The following is a 17,349-nucleotide window of genomic DNA, read 5'->3' on the forward strand; positions in this document are numbered from 1 at the left end:
TCAGTCAGGTTGGGAGTGGTTCAGTGAGAATGAACTGCAAGGACCAGTGGCTTGACTTTATTATTTATTTAAATGTAAACTAAGCTTTAATAATATTTGGGATGCGGTTGGGGCTGTGGTCTAAACCACTGAGCCTAGGGCTTACCGATTGGAAGGTCGGCGGTTCAAATCCCCGCGACGGGGTGAGCTCCCGTTGCTCGGTCCCTGCTCCTGCCAACCTAGCGGTTCAAAAGCACGTCAAAGTGCAAGATGATAAATAGGTACCGCTCCGGCGGGAAGGTAAACATCATTTCTGTGTGCTGCTCTGGTTTTACCAGAAGCGGCTTAGTCATGCTGGCCACATGACCAGTAAAAACTGCGGACAAACGCCGGCTCCCTCGGCCAGTAAAGCGAGATGAGCGCCGCAACTCCAGAGTCGTTCGCAACTGGACTTTAACTGTCAGGGGTTCTTTTTAAGCTTAATAATAAAGAAAACTGTAGCAAAATAGCATAACGAGAGAAACAAAATACAGCAACTTGAGGCAAGTGAGGCAAGGAACAAGAAGAGACAGTTGGCCCTTCTTAACTGACATTCTTAACTGTCCTTCTTAACTGACACTGAAGGGAGGGGCTGATTCTGGAGCAAAGCACACAAGCCCCCTACTATTATGGCAGCACCCTCATGGGTGCCTCATTTCATGCCCCCCACCTCTGCCAGAGAAGCGGTGCCAGTATAGGTGCCCATTTCCTGCAAGATCTTGACTTGATATTATGCAAGCGTCCCCATGTTCCACAGTTGGGAATAGGATGTTAGACTCGGTGGGTCATTGGTCTGGTCCTGGAAGACTGCTGTGATTATTTCCCACTTGGAACGTTTTGCTCTCTTGACTGTTTCTTGCTTATCTCAGAGCTGACTGGTGGACACATTTCCTTTAAGAGGGCATTTTTATATGCATGCCTCTTAGCTGTCAAGGAAATAAACAACTATCTGACTTTTAGAATACATCTGAAGGCAACCCTGTTTAGATAAGTTTTTAATGTTTGATTTTTTTCTTGAGTTTTTAATATTCTGTTGTGAGCCACCTCAGAGTTGCTGGGGAAACCCAGCCAGATGGGCGGGGTATAAATAATAAATTATTATTATTATAGCTTAGCAGGTTGAATATACAGATATAGGTCAGGTGTAGCAGGTTATTTTTGCCAGCAGGTGGCGCTGTGGATAATGGATTCAGACCCACTGAAAGTACCCAACAGATGTTCTAGTGTGATTTTATAGGTTTATGTTTAGCCAGGAGCTGTTGCCACGGAAACCAAGATTTGCAGGGCGGCCTGTGAATTAGTGGTTAACGCTTTCAGCACCAGGCTCACTGTGGATGGGAGCCGGGGATGACAACAGTGGAATTAAATGAATTAGAAACATTTGTGCTCCTGCAGATAATGTAATCTTTGGGCTCTCCTTTTTTCAGCAGACATATTTGCAGGGCCTTTGTTTCCCGGCAAGGATGTTAGAGGGACCAGCTCCCTGAATGCAGAGACAGCACCAAATCTGGCTTCATGAGTTTTCATTCAAAAAGCTTTTGTTTCTGCCATGTTTCCTCTCACCCCTCATAATGTCTGTAGAAGGTGTTGCTGGTTTCCCTTCTTCCTGTGAGAAGGGATACCAAGCAAAGGCACAGCCCCTCAGTTTTTTCCCCCTGCACCTCCTTTGGACTGCTTTAGTGAGGTGGGCTGAGCTGCTCGTCTGGCAAGAGAGGATCATGGCAGTGCACAGCTTCTGCCAAACGAACAATGCAGGGGTCTCCCTTGGCACATGGTTTTTGGGCCAGGAGCATCCTTGTTGCTAGGGGAAGGCGATCAGTTGAGACAGGCCAGCTAATCTCCTTAGTAGCCAGAGAGCTGCTGAGAGCGAAAAGGAGATTAATGGGAAATGGATGGCACAAAAGCCCTGGGGGTGCTAATCACATCAAGGCAGCAGAATAGCCCAGTAGCTGGACCCATTAAAAGCTGCTGGGAGCCTGCCAGGAAGCCCCCCACCCCCACTGCAACATGTGTGAGAGGGCGGGGGGGCGGGGAGCTGCCTTTCAGAGGGATTCCTCCCAAGCCTGTCTTTAGGGATGGACAGACTGATTGGTTATTTTATTGCATTTTGCTTTTCTTTTTTTTATCGCAAATCATGTGCTGTTTTAGTGTGTGTGTGTGTGTGAATTAAGTTCAGTTTCCTTTAAAATGGTGACCAGAGAAAAGGCTCCTCCATCCCTGCCTGCCTTGCTATTGCGGGGGTAGGGGAGGCCTGAGCCATTCCTCAGCCCTGTAGTGGAATAGCTGGAATGAAGCGAGGAGAGCTGCGATGGGGAGTTTCATCTCAGTTTTTGTGCTGATAAAGAAGGAATTTATTTCCTCTTATTAGTAGAACAGAAAGCATGATTGCTGAGGGCCAAACCAGCGTGCTTGCCAATTCAGTTAAGAAGCTGGGGGGACGGACGGACACGTGAGTGACTAAAGGAAAACCTGCCCCTTCCCTAGCCTGACCTTCTCAGAGTTTGCTGCTTTGAGACATTTTCTTCCTGCATTCTCACTTTGATTATCAGAGGTGAGTTATGAAAGCAGTGAGGTAAGGCAGGGGAGGAGTGGTTTTTCTCATCTCCCCCCTCCTTTTAACGTAAAAGTTAACACTTACACAAACCAGCAGGTATGGTTCTGTATCTAATGTACAGCAGAATTGTTTTTGGGATTACAGCTCTACATAGTGTGAGTGCCTAGTTTAATATTTCCCCATGTCATAAAAAGAACTTACTCCCCATGTCAGTTAGAAATCACTTTGAGAAGCATTTTAGTGTGGCTTTCTCCTTGACATGTCAATTTCCCACATGTATTAAGTTCTTTTTGTTTGTTTGTTTACAAGGGAGTGCATTCAAATATACATTCCATCCTCTCCCCCATACCTGCACCCTGAGCCAGAAAATATTTCACCGTGCACTATTTCTGAGCATTTGATGGGAGCCTGTTGGGTGATCTTCCCATGCGCTCCTTGTACAGGTGTCTTGGGAAGCGGTATTCACCTGATACACACTGTGGGAGGGCTTGGTAGATGGTGTCATCTTTTGCATCTGTAAGAATATGAAGGCAATGTGAGTCACCTTTTCATTTTTCTTTTTCTTTTTGCACTTTGCAGAGGGCGATGAAACAGGAGTTATGGACAGTCTAATGGAGGCCTTGCAATCAGGAGCAGCCTTCCGTAGGAAAAGAGGACCACGCCAAGGTATGTTCTGTTTGGCCCAGAGGTCTGATCCTCTTGTTGATCAAACCTGAATTGTATGGAAGAAAGATGAAACTTCAGTCATGCCTAGGAGTTTAACTCACCAAACACACGTTTGTGGCATGATGGCAGCTCACAGTTTTCTGTCTTTGCCATTCTGCCGAAAATGTAAGAGCCAATTTGATTTTAAAAAATTAGTGTTAGTCTTCAATCTGGCAGCTAAAAAATCCTTTGCTTATCTTTGAAGTTCAGTGAGTGACCTTGGGCCAATGTTCAGTATTGGATGTTGGTTTGTATTTATTTACAACCTTATGCAGCATTTTTGTAGCGGGTACAACTGAGACCAGCTTCTTCACTTCAGAGTGGGTATTTGAGATTCGGGGAAAGACTAGACTTCTCTAACTCACCCATCAAACTTGATGGGTTTCACAGCTCTTGAATGCATACCTGTGGCAATGATTCGGTAATTATGCCTGAAGTGGTAAGATGTTCTATGAAAAGAACGTATTGGCAAAAGGATGCTTGCTGTGTTTCCATGCCAGGACTGTTCATTTGTCTCGAACTCCTTTTCCCTGCCTGACTGTTGCTTCCTCTTAATAGCCAGATGGTCTACAAGCCAAAGGTACACCTTGCAGCTTCCTGGATTCTATAAGTCGTGCGAAAAATCTGGAGCACTTTTAGCTGGTTGACCCTATGGAGGAAAGGACATGTAACATGGGGCAATGTGTTAAAGAGCTCTTATTTAGCATCACAAGTTCAGTGAGCAGCTCAAGTTGACTAAAATATGCAGTAATTACAAGATGAAATCAATAGTCCCAACACTATTTAAGCTCTTATGCACTCCCTGGTTCTTGTGGTTCAATTTGACATTCAGTGTAGAGACAATTTAAAAAGAAAGTTTGGATGACTTCACCACTTTTTCCTTTTAAGTCTCTCTCGTTACTACAAGAAGCCTCTGGGAGAGCTCATGTCCAGAAGGGCTGATTTTCACATGATTTCTGACAAGAAAAACCACAGTTTGCTGATTCAGACAAAGCTGCTTGGTGCAGTATTATATTTAATGCCCCATTAATATACAAGATAACAAGATTGTTCATGCTTTTTCTGTAAAATGAAAGGTCTTCCTTCATGATAAATAACTTTCCCTCTGTGTCTGTGTGTGTATGTGTAGACATTTTAAAGAATTTATTTACAGGAAAAACATGAAATAAGTGTAATCAATGTGTGTAATAAAAGTGTCCTTTCACTGATACTTTATATGTACAGATACACACACACACACACACACACACACACACACAAATATACATATGTCTTTCCATTAACTGATCATTGGAATGTTATGTTTAATTTAATAATGTGAAGTAAGAATTTGATAATACGCAGGTCTTTAGAAATTGATCAATTTAAGTGCTAAGTAATTTTGTTAAATATATTAAAGCATGTTAGTTTCAAATTCTTATGGCATTCTGAGCTTAGAAATGGTTATGTATTTGAGTAGTAATTTTCTGAAGAAGCAGACATTGCAAAACCCTATGAGTTAGGCACTAAATAGAAATAGTTCTGCATCTATCGTTCCTCAGTTTCACTTTGATGCAGCCAAACTCACCTGAGGAGTTGTAGATAACTTGCAGAAAGTCAGTCAAAGCAACCCAGAGCAGGTAACGGAACAAAAATGACTTATTTTGTTACAACCTGCTGCATCATAGATAATTAAGCTGAAATACTAAGATTTAAACTGCAGTACTAAGGTTTAAGTTTTTTTGCCACCTTTTGGGCCAGTGGGATCAAGTTGGATGTAGATTGTGCTTCACAGAGCAAGAGAATCTTCACAATGATCTGCCTTTGCATTATGGCAGGGAGGAAAGGAAAAGAATTCCTAAGGCAGGGAAACGTTGAATGAGCTGGTCTTTTGAATAGGTAGGGCAGGGTTTGGCCTGTTTCACATGCCACAGTAAGCCAAAGTAGTCATCTGTATTCAAGGTTTATCCTGTAGTTAGAAACTGTGGTTGCAGTTCACTATGATTCCTGGTTTGGACAACATGCCATGTCAAACCTTGGTTTAGCTGCTGACCTGTGCTGAGCCCAGGGAGGAGCAAAGCAGCCGCAGTCTCCTTCTTGGAATAGCAGCAGCTGCAATAAGCCTGCCACAATCACTTTATTAGAGTGTTTTAAGGCGGGTGGCGCTGTGGTCTAAACCACTGAGCCTTGGGCTTGCTGATTGAAAGGTCAGCAGTTCGAGACCCTGCGACGGGGTGAGCTCCTGTTGTTCGGTCCCAGCTCCTGCCAACCTAGCAGTTTGAAAGCACACACACACAAAAAAAGTGCAAGTAGATAAATAGGTACTGCTCCGGCGGGAAGGTAAATGGCATTTCTGTGCACTGCTCTGGTTTCGGTGTTCCATTGCACCAGAAGCAGCTTAGTCATGCTGGCCACATGACCCGGAAAAACTGTCTTCGGACAAACGCCAGCTCCCTTGGCCTGTAAAGCGAGATGAGCGCCGCAACCCCAGAGTCGTCTGCGACTGGACTTAACTGTCAGGGGTCCTTTACCTTTAAGGGCTTTTTAGGGTTAGGGTTGGGCTCAAGTTGCTCTGCACTTTTTCAGCAGTCTTAAGGAGAGAGCTAAGTCAGCAGGCAGGGGATGATCTCTCAGCAGCAACCAACCTTTAAGAGGGGCGCATGTGTCGAACAGAGCAAGGGTTGAAGATCCATGCTGTACTGGTTCAATTATTACAATATACCAATCTGGCATTTAAAAAGCTTAAATTTGGGTTGGTGTGATGTCTGAATGGAGCCACTGTTCATTCACTGCTGAGTATTACTTGAAATTCCAGCCAGTTTCTGTGTTGCTCCATTCTGCAGATGTACCACATATTTCTGTCTGTACAAATAATAAAAATAGAGAAATGTTCTCATGCTACAGGTGGCACTGCAAAAGACAGTGTCACAGCTTACCCAGGTGAGCCGTGGAGGGACAACTGGAACATGCTGCCCTCCACCCCTGTGCACACATTGGCCCTGCTCCGCTGGCTCCTCTAACTGCCAGCCCTGGGGGCCCTTACAGCAGAGATATAGATGGCAAGTCTGGACAGTTTGGGGACCTTAGGCTTCTCCAGCTGCCACTGATTAGGATTAAGAGTCAACCTGGCAGGAGGGGGAGCTAGGAAAGATGGAAGGTAACCACCCACGCCAGTTAGGATGAAGAGTCTGTGCAGATAAATGGTGATTGCAGCCTGGTGATGGCCCAGGCCAGCTGACAGTCTCTTCTGGCCTCTTCCCTGTGTTGCTTCTTCCTCTCAGCCAATTTCAACCTGGCAAAAGGTACTTCTAGGTGCAGAGGTCCCTTGGGCCTGTAGTGACAAAGATGTATAGAAGTAACCCCAAACTGATTCTGATTTCTCCAAAGCTACTTCTCTTTTCTGCTTCAGCCCAGTGGTGAGACTTGATTTCCAGGCTCGTGTAAGCTCAGAGCTATGAAATTAACGGGAACCATCTAAATAAGGTAGAGCAGAGATGTACTGCTGATCTCTCCAAAGGGTTTTGCAACTCTTTCACTGGAATCATCTACTGCTAACATTATGTGCCCTCAAAGAGAAATTGAGACAGCTCCTCCTCATAAAGATTTGAGGGCAGGGAGGGATGCTACATCCTATCACTGCCACAGAGTAACTGCTTATCAACACAATTGGCTCTGATCTTTGACTTTGCTTTCGCTGACAAGCAGCTGTCGCTATTCAGTGGCACTGGCTTATTCATGCTAGGATGTGAAGGAATGAAAAAGCGAATAGCCCTTTGTGGGCTCCACTGAATAGCTTAAGTAGTTATTGTGGGATAAGTCAGCAGGGATATTGTTCCTGCTAGTTCATTAAGAAAGGCCTGCCAGTTGCTGCCGTCTGCAGGGAGGGGAATGCACAATAGCCTTGTGTCTGTCCCCATGCAGCTTGCCTCAGTGATAGTCCTACAGTCATGGTTTCAGCCTGATTCAGACAGCCCTTCTGATTTTGATTACTCATCTTGTCATTGACGTCCACAGCCCTGACATCACGCAGACCATCTGCTGTTGTGGTGATGGAGTTCAGATAATGAGGTCATTCCACTTCCTTGATCCAGCTCCTTTTGTTTAGTCTCCATCTGAAATAAAAAACATAACACCAGAAGCTCCATCCACATGTTTTAGACCTAGTTATTTCTAAGACAGGTGGTGAATCTGGTCTGTAATAGCACTTAAGGTTGTAGGTGAGCGCTCCCAAGATGGAGTGCTCCATACAAAGGGGAGGAATCCCTTCACATAGAAACCTGGCATGTTAGGGAGAAGAGCATTTGTTCATATAAGCCCCTGTGCCCTGCAGTCTGAAGTGGTACAGCTTGGGTATTAATTTGTAACCTCTGAGAACTAAAGCACTATGTAATGGTTCTATGCTGACTTTGTTGCAGGGGGGAAATGACTTTATCACCTGCTTTTTTCACATGCTTTGGCAGTCAGTATGGCACAAGCTCATGCTTTTGAATTGTGGGTCTCTGGCTGTCCCCCTGCTCCTCATATTGATGGAAGAATTAGGGACCAGTCAGCTGCGAAAGCCTGAACAGATCAAACGTACGCAAGGCCCTGTCTCTTGCAGTATCTTATGGGTCATAAGCCCCCTGTAAATAGATACAGAGCCCAGGCTCTCTGGAATTGTGCAGAGGGGTTTCCTGTTGCCTCTGTTCTCTTGTGGGGAAGGCAGTCAGAGCTTTGGAGCATCCTGAACAGGTAACCTGATGGGCGCTTTTTTTATTTCCTCGCAGCAAACTCTGTCCTGTCCCTTTGTGAGGTGGAGGAACACACACCTGAGCGGGTAACCCATGGGCATGTGGATGTTCTTTCCTCCCACTCCCCTCCATTTGTGTGTGACGTCCTCGTGTGCTGCAGGCAGGAAGTTTGGAAGAGGAGATTGGCGTTCAGGCAGCCTCCCATGCTGGGTTCAGCAGTCTGCCCAGAACTGATTGTCTTTGGGCTTCCGAATGAGTCACCTTGAGTACATGTGACTCACTATAGTTGGTTCCTTTGAAGTGTGGATCCTTCCTCACTTATGTCTTGGAGCATGGGTCTGCCCTGCCCAGGACAACCTTCCTGGTTCTCCTGGCTCCTTCCGAGGCTGTTTCCTTGCTGTCTTTCTCCTCACCCTCCTCCCTCCTTGTCGGCATGTGCAGTGTTCCCAACTCCAGTACTGCAGTGATCCATCATCCAGGCAATGCAACTGGCTGACACCTCTACGTATTCCTTTTTGTCTTTATTGCTTCGTATATTTACAACCCTGAGCTCTACAAGCTCTACGGCTATAGGAAGCATTTCTCAGGGTTTGCCCTTCAAGGATAGTCCTAGTACAACTTGGTAGGCAGGCACAAGCAGATGACAAGGAGCATTTTCTTTGCCTTTAGAATTGTCATTCTTCTGCCAGTTGCATGTTCCCTTTGCATGATGTTCAGGTGTTTGCTCTAGATGTGACACCAGAAGCGTGCCCTTTCTTTCCGTGTCTGGTGAACTGAACTCTCCATGGAACTGCAGCATCTCAGATCAGCAACCAGAGCTGCCACTTGGTTCTCCCATGGTTGTCTTTGCTTCTGCATTCTTCTTCCCAAACCCTGGAGTTTTCTCTAGACTTCTGTTTGTGATCAGGTTTATGGGCACACTCATGTGGTACAGTGCCATAATGTAAAAGTGTGTGTATGTTGCACAAGTTATGATCTCTGTGTTGAATGTTTGTTTGCCTGTCTTGGCAGGCCAAAAGTGACCCCTCCAGCTTCCCAGATCCTCCTTAACCTTCTCTATGACTGAACCTCTAGCCACGGTCCCTCATGATGCTTAGGGTTTGTGATCTGTATGATCTCCAGTTTCAAGAGGTATCTTCACAGCTTAACAGCTGCTTTGGTATCATACCCAAAACCTGGGGTGCCCGTACCTTTCTTTGCAGCAGGAAGGCAGTATTGCTTTCTTGTGACTGTAATAGGTTCAGGCATGGGACATTCTCTGTTAATTGTCCTTGTCAGAACTGCAGGTGGAGCAGAGGGAAGAGGATTTGATTTCGTTGACCAAAGCCTCTTAGGGTTCAGCCTGCATGGCAACAGATACCAAAAATCCAGACAAGAGACAATAACCTACAGGGCGAGAGTGTACTGACATTATCAGGCTAGAAGCTAGAAGCTATCCATATTTATAGCTTGGAAGACATCTACTTCTCTACACAGTCTGTGCCAAAACATGTGTCTCAGGAGTGTCTCTTCTGAAACAGGTATTGTGCCCCTTCCTAGACGTAGCGTGTTCTAGGAGACAGTCCTACCAGGTGGTTTGGGTTGCACAGAACTGTGTGTATACACAAGTGTTTTGTCTCTTCAGAAGACAGTCATTAGCAGAAAGGCTTCATCTCAGAAAACACTCTTGAGCTGTTTTTCTCTGAGAACCACTTTTGCAGAATCAGTTTGCTGTATCCCTTTTTCAGCTATGTAAGCCCTTGTAAATAAAACAGGACAAAATGGTGTCATTCACTACAGCCCTTTCTCCAGTCCACAAAGCCAGAAGTCTTGGTTTTTGTGAAGGTGGGGTCAGTTCTTACTCATTTTCCAGGCCAATAATTCCAAAACATCAAAGTGCTTGAATAGACATCGTTTTATAGTTTTGAGGTACAAGAATGTTTTCAGCTGGCACTGGAAAGAGTACAGTGGAGACGCCTGCTTGATCTCCCTAGGCAGGGAGTTCCCAGGTGCAGGTGCTGCCACACTAAACAATCAAGTTCATTCAGATGCAGAACCGGCACCTGCAGCCGTGCCGTTTCTACCAATGGAAACGGTCGAGTGGTGATAAACCTTTATATCCAAGTGCAGGAAACCTACTTGGGGAAGGTCTACAGCAGGGGTCCTCAAACTTTTTAAACAGGGGGCCAGTTCACTGTCCCTCAGACACTGTTGGGGGCCGGACTATAGTTTGAAAAAAATATGAACGAATTCCTATGCACACTGCACATATTTTATTTCTAGGGCACAAAAAAAGGAAAAACAATACAATATTTAAAATGAAGAATGATTTTAATCAGCATAAACTTATAAGTATTTCAATGGGAAGTTTGGGCCTGCTCTCTCCTGACCCCACAAACCTGACCCCCTCCCAGGTCACCTTGCGTCAGGGCAGCTGGCTTAGCAGAGCCCAAGCTACAAGATGGGGTCACTGGCAGCTTGAATTTGCACAAGCCACTCTCTCTCTTGGCTTTAGCCGTCACCTCTCCTGTCTGCAATGGGGGGTGGGGTGGGAAATAACACTGGCCTACCTTACAGGGTTACTGTAAGAATTACATAACCATAATATCATAAGCAAAGCAAAGCTGCTCCTGACAGCAGTCTCCCCAGCACAGAATCCGCTCAGCTCCCTCCAGTGTTTTGCGACCTCCTAGTAAAAAGGGGGAACTCCCATCCCCAAACAACTGCTTTGCTGGACCCCCACCCACTTCACATAAACACCCGCCTTATAAAAAGTTCAGCCCCTGTCACATCAACACATCCCATATACTCTGTCTGGACAACTGCCAGCCCCCTCCGAAAGCCGCAACCCCTTCCCACCAGTTCTGGCTCAGAAAGTGGATTCTCAACATCTCTCCCCCCAAAAAAAACAACCCCCCAACACACTTCCGCCTTCCCAAACCTCACCCTACAAAACTAGCATATTCATAGCCGATGGTAGGGGAGATCTCTTGGAAGCGCTATGCCAGGCATAGGGAAACTCGGCCCTCCAGATGTTTTGGGAATACAACTCCTATCATCCCTAACCACTGGTCCTGTTAGCTAGGGATGATGGGAGTTGTAGTCCCAAAACATCTGGAGGGCCGAGTTTGCCTATGCTTGCGCTATGCAATTTACTTTGCAGCCAAAAGCTTTTTTAAAAAAACACCACCCACAGATCTTGAATTAAAGCCGCTGCCGTTTAAAAGCACCTCGTGTTTGAGACCTGTATTCTCTGACAGCTTACAAAAAAGCGCATTTTAACAAAGCCACCTCTCCTCTTCCTGCCCGCCTTCCCCATGATCTAACCATGATCTTTGCCCAGCAAGCCCCACATGGAGGAGGAGTTTCGTAACTGGGATTGAGAATGGAGAGGGAAGGAGAAGAGGGAGGTCATCTTCCCTGAGTTGGGACTGGGCTCCGCAGGCACCTCCTCCTGCGCCTCCGCCCTACGGTGTCTGGGCCGAGTTCTTGGCTGCAGCAGCATGCTGCTGCTGGCTGAGATCCAGGGAGACCCATTAGACAGCAGCGGGTTCTGCAATTGCTGGCCGGGCCGGGTTCAGGACCCTGGCAGACTGGATGTGGCCTGCGGGCCGTAGTTTGAGGACCCCTGGTCTACAGTCATATTTTTTTCAGCCTACAGTTGTTGTCTGTGCTTTCAACAACTACTGTTTAGTGAATTTGCACTGTTAATTAAATAATTATCGCTGACTGGGTACCGTCTGCATTTCATTCCACTCTGACCTCACTATTTCAACGCCTCCCCGTGCCCCAATACATAAATATCCTTGTAGCTGAGGATAGCAGACGTCTGATGTAGTGAGCTGCAGTCCACAACAGCTTGTGCTGTAATAACTCCGTTAATTTTGAAGGTGGTTTTGCTGCAACAGAGTCGAAACAGCTGCCCCTCTGGAAATGCCCGCACTGGTGTTATGTTGCCCATATCCTTACCGTTGGGGTTGATTGAAAGGATTATGTGGAGAGGTTGGGTGGTAAATTTCAGTGCTTCATGTCTCCTTTTCTTCCGAGCAACACCTACCAAAGTGCAGCAGCTTGTTCTTCTGCTTTGGACTTCCTTTGGGAGTATTAACTTTGTCTCTCTCCTTCCCCTCGTCTCTCTACCCTCCTCAGCAAACAGAAAAGTTGGCTGTGCCGTCACTTCATTGCTAGCCTCGGAGTTGACAAAGGAAGATGCTCTGGGTTCAAGCAAGCAAAACAAGAAGCTAAAGAAGGATAAAGATGGAGAAGCAGAAGCCCCCAATGGAGATACTCCAGATGAAACTTTCACGGAGGGGAACAGCCGCCAGAGCTAGAGCCCAGGCTAGGACTAAAGCCTGTGGCAGGAGAGAGAAACACATGGCAGAGGAATTAAAAAACACTGAGTCACTTTGCAGTCTTTGATTTTACTTTTCACGGGCGTGAGACGAGGAGACAAATAATGTAATCACTTCTGCCTTGCCCCCTTCTAGGGCTGTTTTACAACTTCTTTTAAGCCTTTTTATACCACAGTGCAGGACATCTCATCTTGAATCTGCCACCTGTCTTTCTCAAAATCAGAACTGCAGAGCTTTCTGCTGCGCATGCACCATAGTTTTGAGCAAAGGTGAGAGCTGCTGCTGCTGTGTTGGCTCCCACACCTGCAGGCCGGGTGGGGAGGACCATGCCATTGGGTAGCAAGGGTAATTCAAAATGGAACCCGCGGGCCCCACTTCCTTGTCGAGCGTGGGTGACGGGAAGCAAGGTCACAATTTAATGTCCCAGCCTCGTGCTGCCTTCCCAGTGCCAACTAAGCATTGAATGTTGCTGAGGGACGCAAAAGGCCTCGAGGGCCGTTTGTTGGACCCCGCTGTTCCCTGGTTTCTCTCCACTCTTGAGTTGTCCTGTACAAAAGGTATCAAAAGGCTTAAAATGTCTCCACAGGCTCTCTTCTCTGAGACAAGCAGCATCAAGCATCTGGCATAGGGTTGTGGTTGGCCAGTTGGAGAGGGCAGGGCAAGGTCAGAAGAACTCTAGGCCCGCCTCTTCCTCTCTAGTCAGTTCTTCTGACCTTATCCTGCCCTCTCCAACTGACCAGCCACAACCCTTTGCCAGATGTTTGATGCTGCTTGTCTTCATACTCAGAGAAGAATGCCTGTAGAGACATTTTAGTGTTTTAGGCATGTAGGCACCAACTGGTGGCTTAGCCTGGCCTGGTCCCACAGAAATCTTCCATCTTCCCCCTGTAGGGACAGGTGATCAGAACTGAGTCATCTTGGTGGGTTTCTTTTGATGCCTGCAGTGGCACATGGCAAGACTCAGTCCTCTCCCCTTGAAATCTAGTTGCCTGAATGGGGGGTTTGATATAGAGCAGGCACATACCACCACAGCATCACATTTGCTTGCTGGCGCCTTGGTCACCCTTTCCCAAAGGGGGCAGAACTTAGAAGGCTGTGTTTTCTAGGGGTGCTCAGGGAAAAGCAAAGCAATAGGATGCTTCCCAGCATGGAGGGATAATTTTGTCTGCTGCAGACTGCCAACCTACTTTTTATTGTAGTTTTTGTTTTATTTCATAAGTAAAAAAAAAAAAAAGTAATTCACAGTGCTTAAGTTATATTTCAGAAGTGTAAAAATTATAATTGATAGAATATTTGGTGTTTTTTTCTGGAGAGGGGATATAATAATTATTTTGCTCAAAAGTTTTAATAAAAAAAAGTTATTTGCTCCCTGTGTCCCTTTTATTTAATTAGGCAATACAGTGGGCCCATTATATGTCATTATATTTCCAGAACAGGAGCCCAAAATATCCAATATAATTTGATTGATTGATCTGATCATGATGATGCGAAGTCTCCTTTGGGAAGGTCAGTTCAGAAACCCCCCCTCACATGTTCAGGAAACCGGAGGGAGACATGAGGACCCTAGCCTTCCAAACAAAACAGCCATCACCCATGCACGTGAAAAGTATTCTGCACCCCAATTCCTGCATGTGTAGCGCTCCACACAGTGGAGATCCTGATTGGATCCCTGCTTGCACAGTGGTGGTTAGGAGTGTGACCACCAGACTCTGCAGCCCTGGCTTCCCCATCGGTGTCTGAGGTGCACTTGTGTGAACACCCTTAGGCAGCCCATTTGTTCATCTAAGCAGGCGCCCTAGATTCTAGCGCTGCATACAGACCCTCTTCCATCAAATCCACAACCTTGTATAGTTTCATCATAGCTGTATGATGGAAAACAACAGAAAATTTACAAATAAGCAGTTTAGTTTTAAGGTAGGAGCACTGAATGAAAAATTTAGTGTCTCCATGGCACTGCATGGGAGAAAGGCACCACCTTTAAAAAAGTAATATGTGGGGCTAAAGTGGGGCCATCTCCTTGGAAAACTCTGTTGCTCATTTTTTTTGGGGGGGGTAGCATCCTCTTCTCTCCCACCCTTGGGTAAGCCAGTAGACACTGGTTTCTCCATTGATCTGCATGGGATGAAAGGTTCATCTCCAAAACCAAGTGACAAAACCCTTTCCCACCCCAGACCCTGGTGCAATAGGACCTTTGCTGGAGATGGGGTGGGCTTTTGCCCTTGGCTGGCTGTTTTTGGAGTGCTTTTTTCTCCCACCCCACCCCTGGCAAATAAATGGAGACACCACTGCTCTTTAAAAACATTTAGTTGGTATTGCACAATTGTATGTACAGACAGAAAAGTGTACTGGCCACTGCAGTTGTACCAGTGGCATAGGAAGGGGTGTGCGGTGGGTGTGGGTCATCCTGGGTGTCATCACTGAGCGGGGTGACAAAATGGCAAAAACATGTGACCCCACGTCATTCTGTTGAGTTCAGACGCATAGCTGGGGGGCACACTGGGCGTGGTCACATCCTGGGGGGCAGCACTTACCGCAGGGCCTGGTCTGCAGCACGCCCAAGCCATGGAAACCAAGGTACCATTGCATTTAGGAGACGGAATAAAAATGAAGGGGTTGATTAAATGATGCCAACTAGAAAAGTGGTCTGTTGGCTGGCAATGCCTTCACCTGCCCCTGGCAGAAGAATAGCAGCAAGGCTTCCTAAGCAAGCAGAGATTGTGCACTCTAAAGGAAAGTTGAGATGCTTCCAGATGGCAGTTTATCGTACTTCTAGTGCATGCAAGTTTATTGCACCCTCCACACAAGGCCATTGGCATCAAAAAGCCAGCCTCTATTCTGGTAAGTTTTTTTTTTTAAAAAAAAAGCCTGTTGTCAACAGCTCATTTGCAAGTAATGTCCCAGTCTGGGAGCACCCTTGGACTTCCTGAGAAGAGACAGAAGAAAACGGGAGCAATGACTGGTTGATGACATGAAGATGCCCCATGAAAAGGTGAGTGGCTAAAGCAGGGCAATTGCCCACTAAGAACCTTGTCTGGATGCGCCAGGCGAGCAAATACAAAGACATTGGAAAGCCAGGAGTGGCTAAGCTTTTTTTGGTGGGGAGAAGGCAAATTGAAAGTAATGGGGAGCTGGATGAAATCTCATGTACTGCTTGAATAAGTGATCCCAAGAGGCTCAAATGCCTCTCGTTTCAGTGGGCTTTGTGTGCTGGTACAGTGTACTCTTGAGGACTGGGCAGTTATGGAGAGAGATGAGCGGACGTCCTGTTTCTTCTAAATGACTGTTTAAAAACAACACTGTAAATCAAGCAGCACAGCAAGACTCTCTACAGCTAACCCCAAAAGGAGCCGAGGAACAGAACTAAGTGAGCCAAAGCCAGCTCTCTGTTTCTCCATAATTAATTAATATCTGTCCTAGTTTCACGTCTCTCGTTCATGTGAAACTGTTGCTATGTTATAAATATATATGTACTGGACTGTCTCACAGCACTTCCCTCATTAGTAGATAATTACGTACGTGTGTGTGTGTGTGTGTAGAAGGGGGTGGTATTTTCCCCCTCTTGCTATTTCTAAAACCTGAAAATTGGGTTGCTGGGCCTGTGGCTCTCTTGGTCCAGCTCACAGTCAGGATCAAGGCCTGTTTTCCACGGCCTCAATTCTGACACAAATATAAGGGACCAGGAAATTGCAGGCATCTTCCTTCCCAGCGTGACTTCCTCAGGATTTTAAAATAGATTTTGTCTCCTGTCAGCAAGAGCAAACCCAGGTGCATCCAGAGGAAATGGCTGGGCCTCTGGGGGAAACTTGCCGGGAGCAACAGGGAGGCCTGCAGCCAAGAGCCAGCTCTTCTTTTCCGGCGGGATGTTTTTGGTTCCTTTACACAAGCCAGGCCTGTGACCTGCTCTGTGTATCAGATGCCGGAATTGAGGGGGAAGGAGAGCGAATCTCATTGTGGAAACCTAGTGGGGAATGGCAGGCAGCCCCCTTTCCTGGCTGCTGCTGGAGAATTGTCTCTGAATTATTCATCTCTTCTTGCCCTCCGCAAGCAACAGAAGCCTCTGCTCGCTGCAGGATTATAAAAGATGGAGGGAGAGTGAGGAGGCTGACAGGAGCAGACATCCTCACCAAGAGCACAATGGGTCTGGGACTTCTCTGCGCATATGTGGAAAGGCACCAGCAGGGGGCACCCAAGAGTCATAGGCACAGCGTGACCCACTTTCCCCACAGAACGAGCAAAGTTCTGCATGGAGACCGGCTGTTTTCAGATAAATAAAAAATGGACTCCAGAACAAAAGGGTCCTTTAATGAATGGAAGAGAACCAGCAGAAAGCAGAATGGCTTATTCCTCTTGGCAGAGGTGGAGGGGGCCAACACAGGAGCTGGAGAAAATGACCAATGTTATACATGCATTTTCTCTCTCTCTCTCTCTCTCTCTCTCACACACACACACCCACACCCCTTATGTTTCCCCTCCAATATCTCCCTCCCCATGCTGCCCAATCCTGCAGAAACAAGAGAATTCCTGGTTCTCTGTCTCCTTCCATTCCCCAGCTGAGCCTACTAAAGGACACATTCTGCAGGGATTTCAGGCACTGACTTCGCCTGGCTCCTCTGCCGGTGGTGGAGGCAGTTGGGTGGGCAGGACTGCTGCAAGGGGGGCACCTTGCTGGTGCCTACTGCCCAAGGTGACTGCTTCACCCCATCGCATGGGTGCAACGGCACAGTCTGGATTCCGCCCCCCCCCATGGCAGACCTTGGGTTCTCAAATCTCAGTGGGGCCTTGTGCAAAGCCAAATTGCCACCTCCCCCCTCCTCTCATGCTCCATTCCAAATAACAGTTGCCGCGACCCCGAGGCATTGCACCCAGTATGACTGAACTGGTTGCACTTGCGTAAATCCACCTCTGTGACCCATGATGCCTAATGATCTCCAGCCTGGGAGGCTGTGGGGCCAGAGGCAGCTGCCTTGGGCTGTGGGACCCCGTGGGCACCTGCCCCCTGCCACTGTCAGAGAAGTAGCGGTGGCCTTTAGTG

The 17,349-nt window shown here is 46.9% G+C and overlaps 1 protein-coding gene across 3 annotated transcripts in view; it reads left to right on the plus strand.

Moving 5' to 3' along the window:
• The window catches only part of DIAPH1 (diaphanous related formin 1), an 84,938-nt gene extending 72,568 nt beyond the window's left edge, over positions 1-12,370 (plus strand). For 2 of the 3 annotated variants that reach the window (XM_081014649.1, XM_081014650.1), the window contains 2 exons: positions 3,152-3,238; positions 12,115-12,370. In XM_081014649.1, the coding sequence (XP_080870775.1) occupies positions 3,152-3,238; positions 12,115-12,296 (269 nt within the window). In that variant the 3' untranslated portion in view covers positions 12,297-12,370. Of the gene's footprint in view, positions 1-3,151; positions 3,239-8,022; positions 8,073-12,114 lie in introns of all 3 variants that reach the window. The other variant, XM_081014651.1, reaches the window with a different exon arrangement.
• Positions 12,371-17,349: the final 4,979 nt, after the last annotated feature.

Source organism: Podarcis pityusensis, assembly GCF_964106645.2.
Source record: "Podarcis pityusensis genome assembly, chromosome: 7".
NCBI lineage: Eukaryota > Metazoa > Chordata > Lepidosauria > Squamata > Lacertidae > Podarcis > Podarcis pityusensis.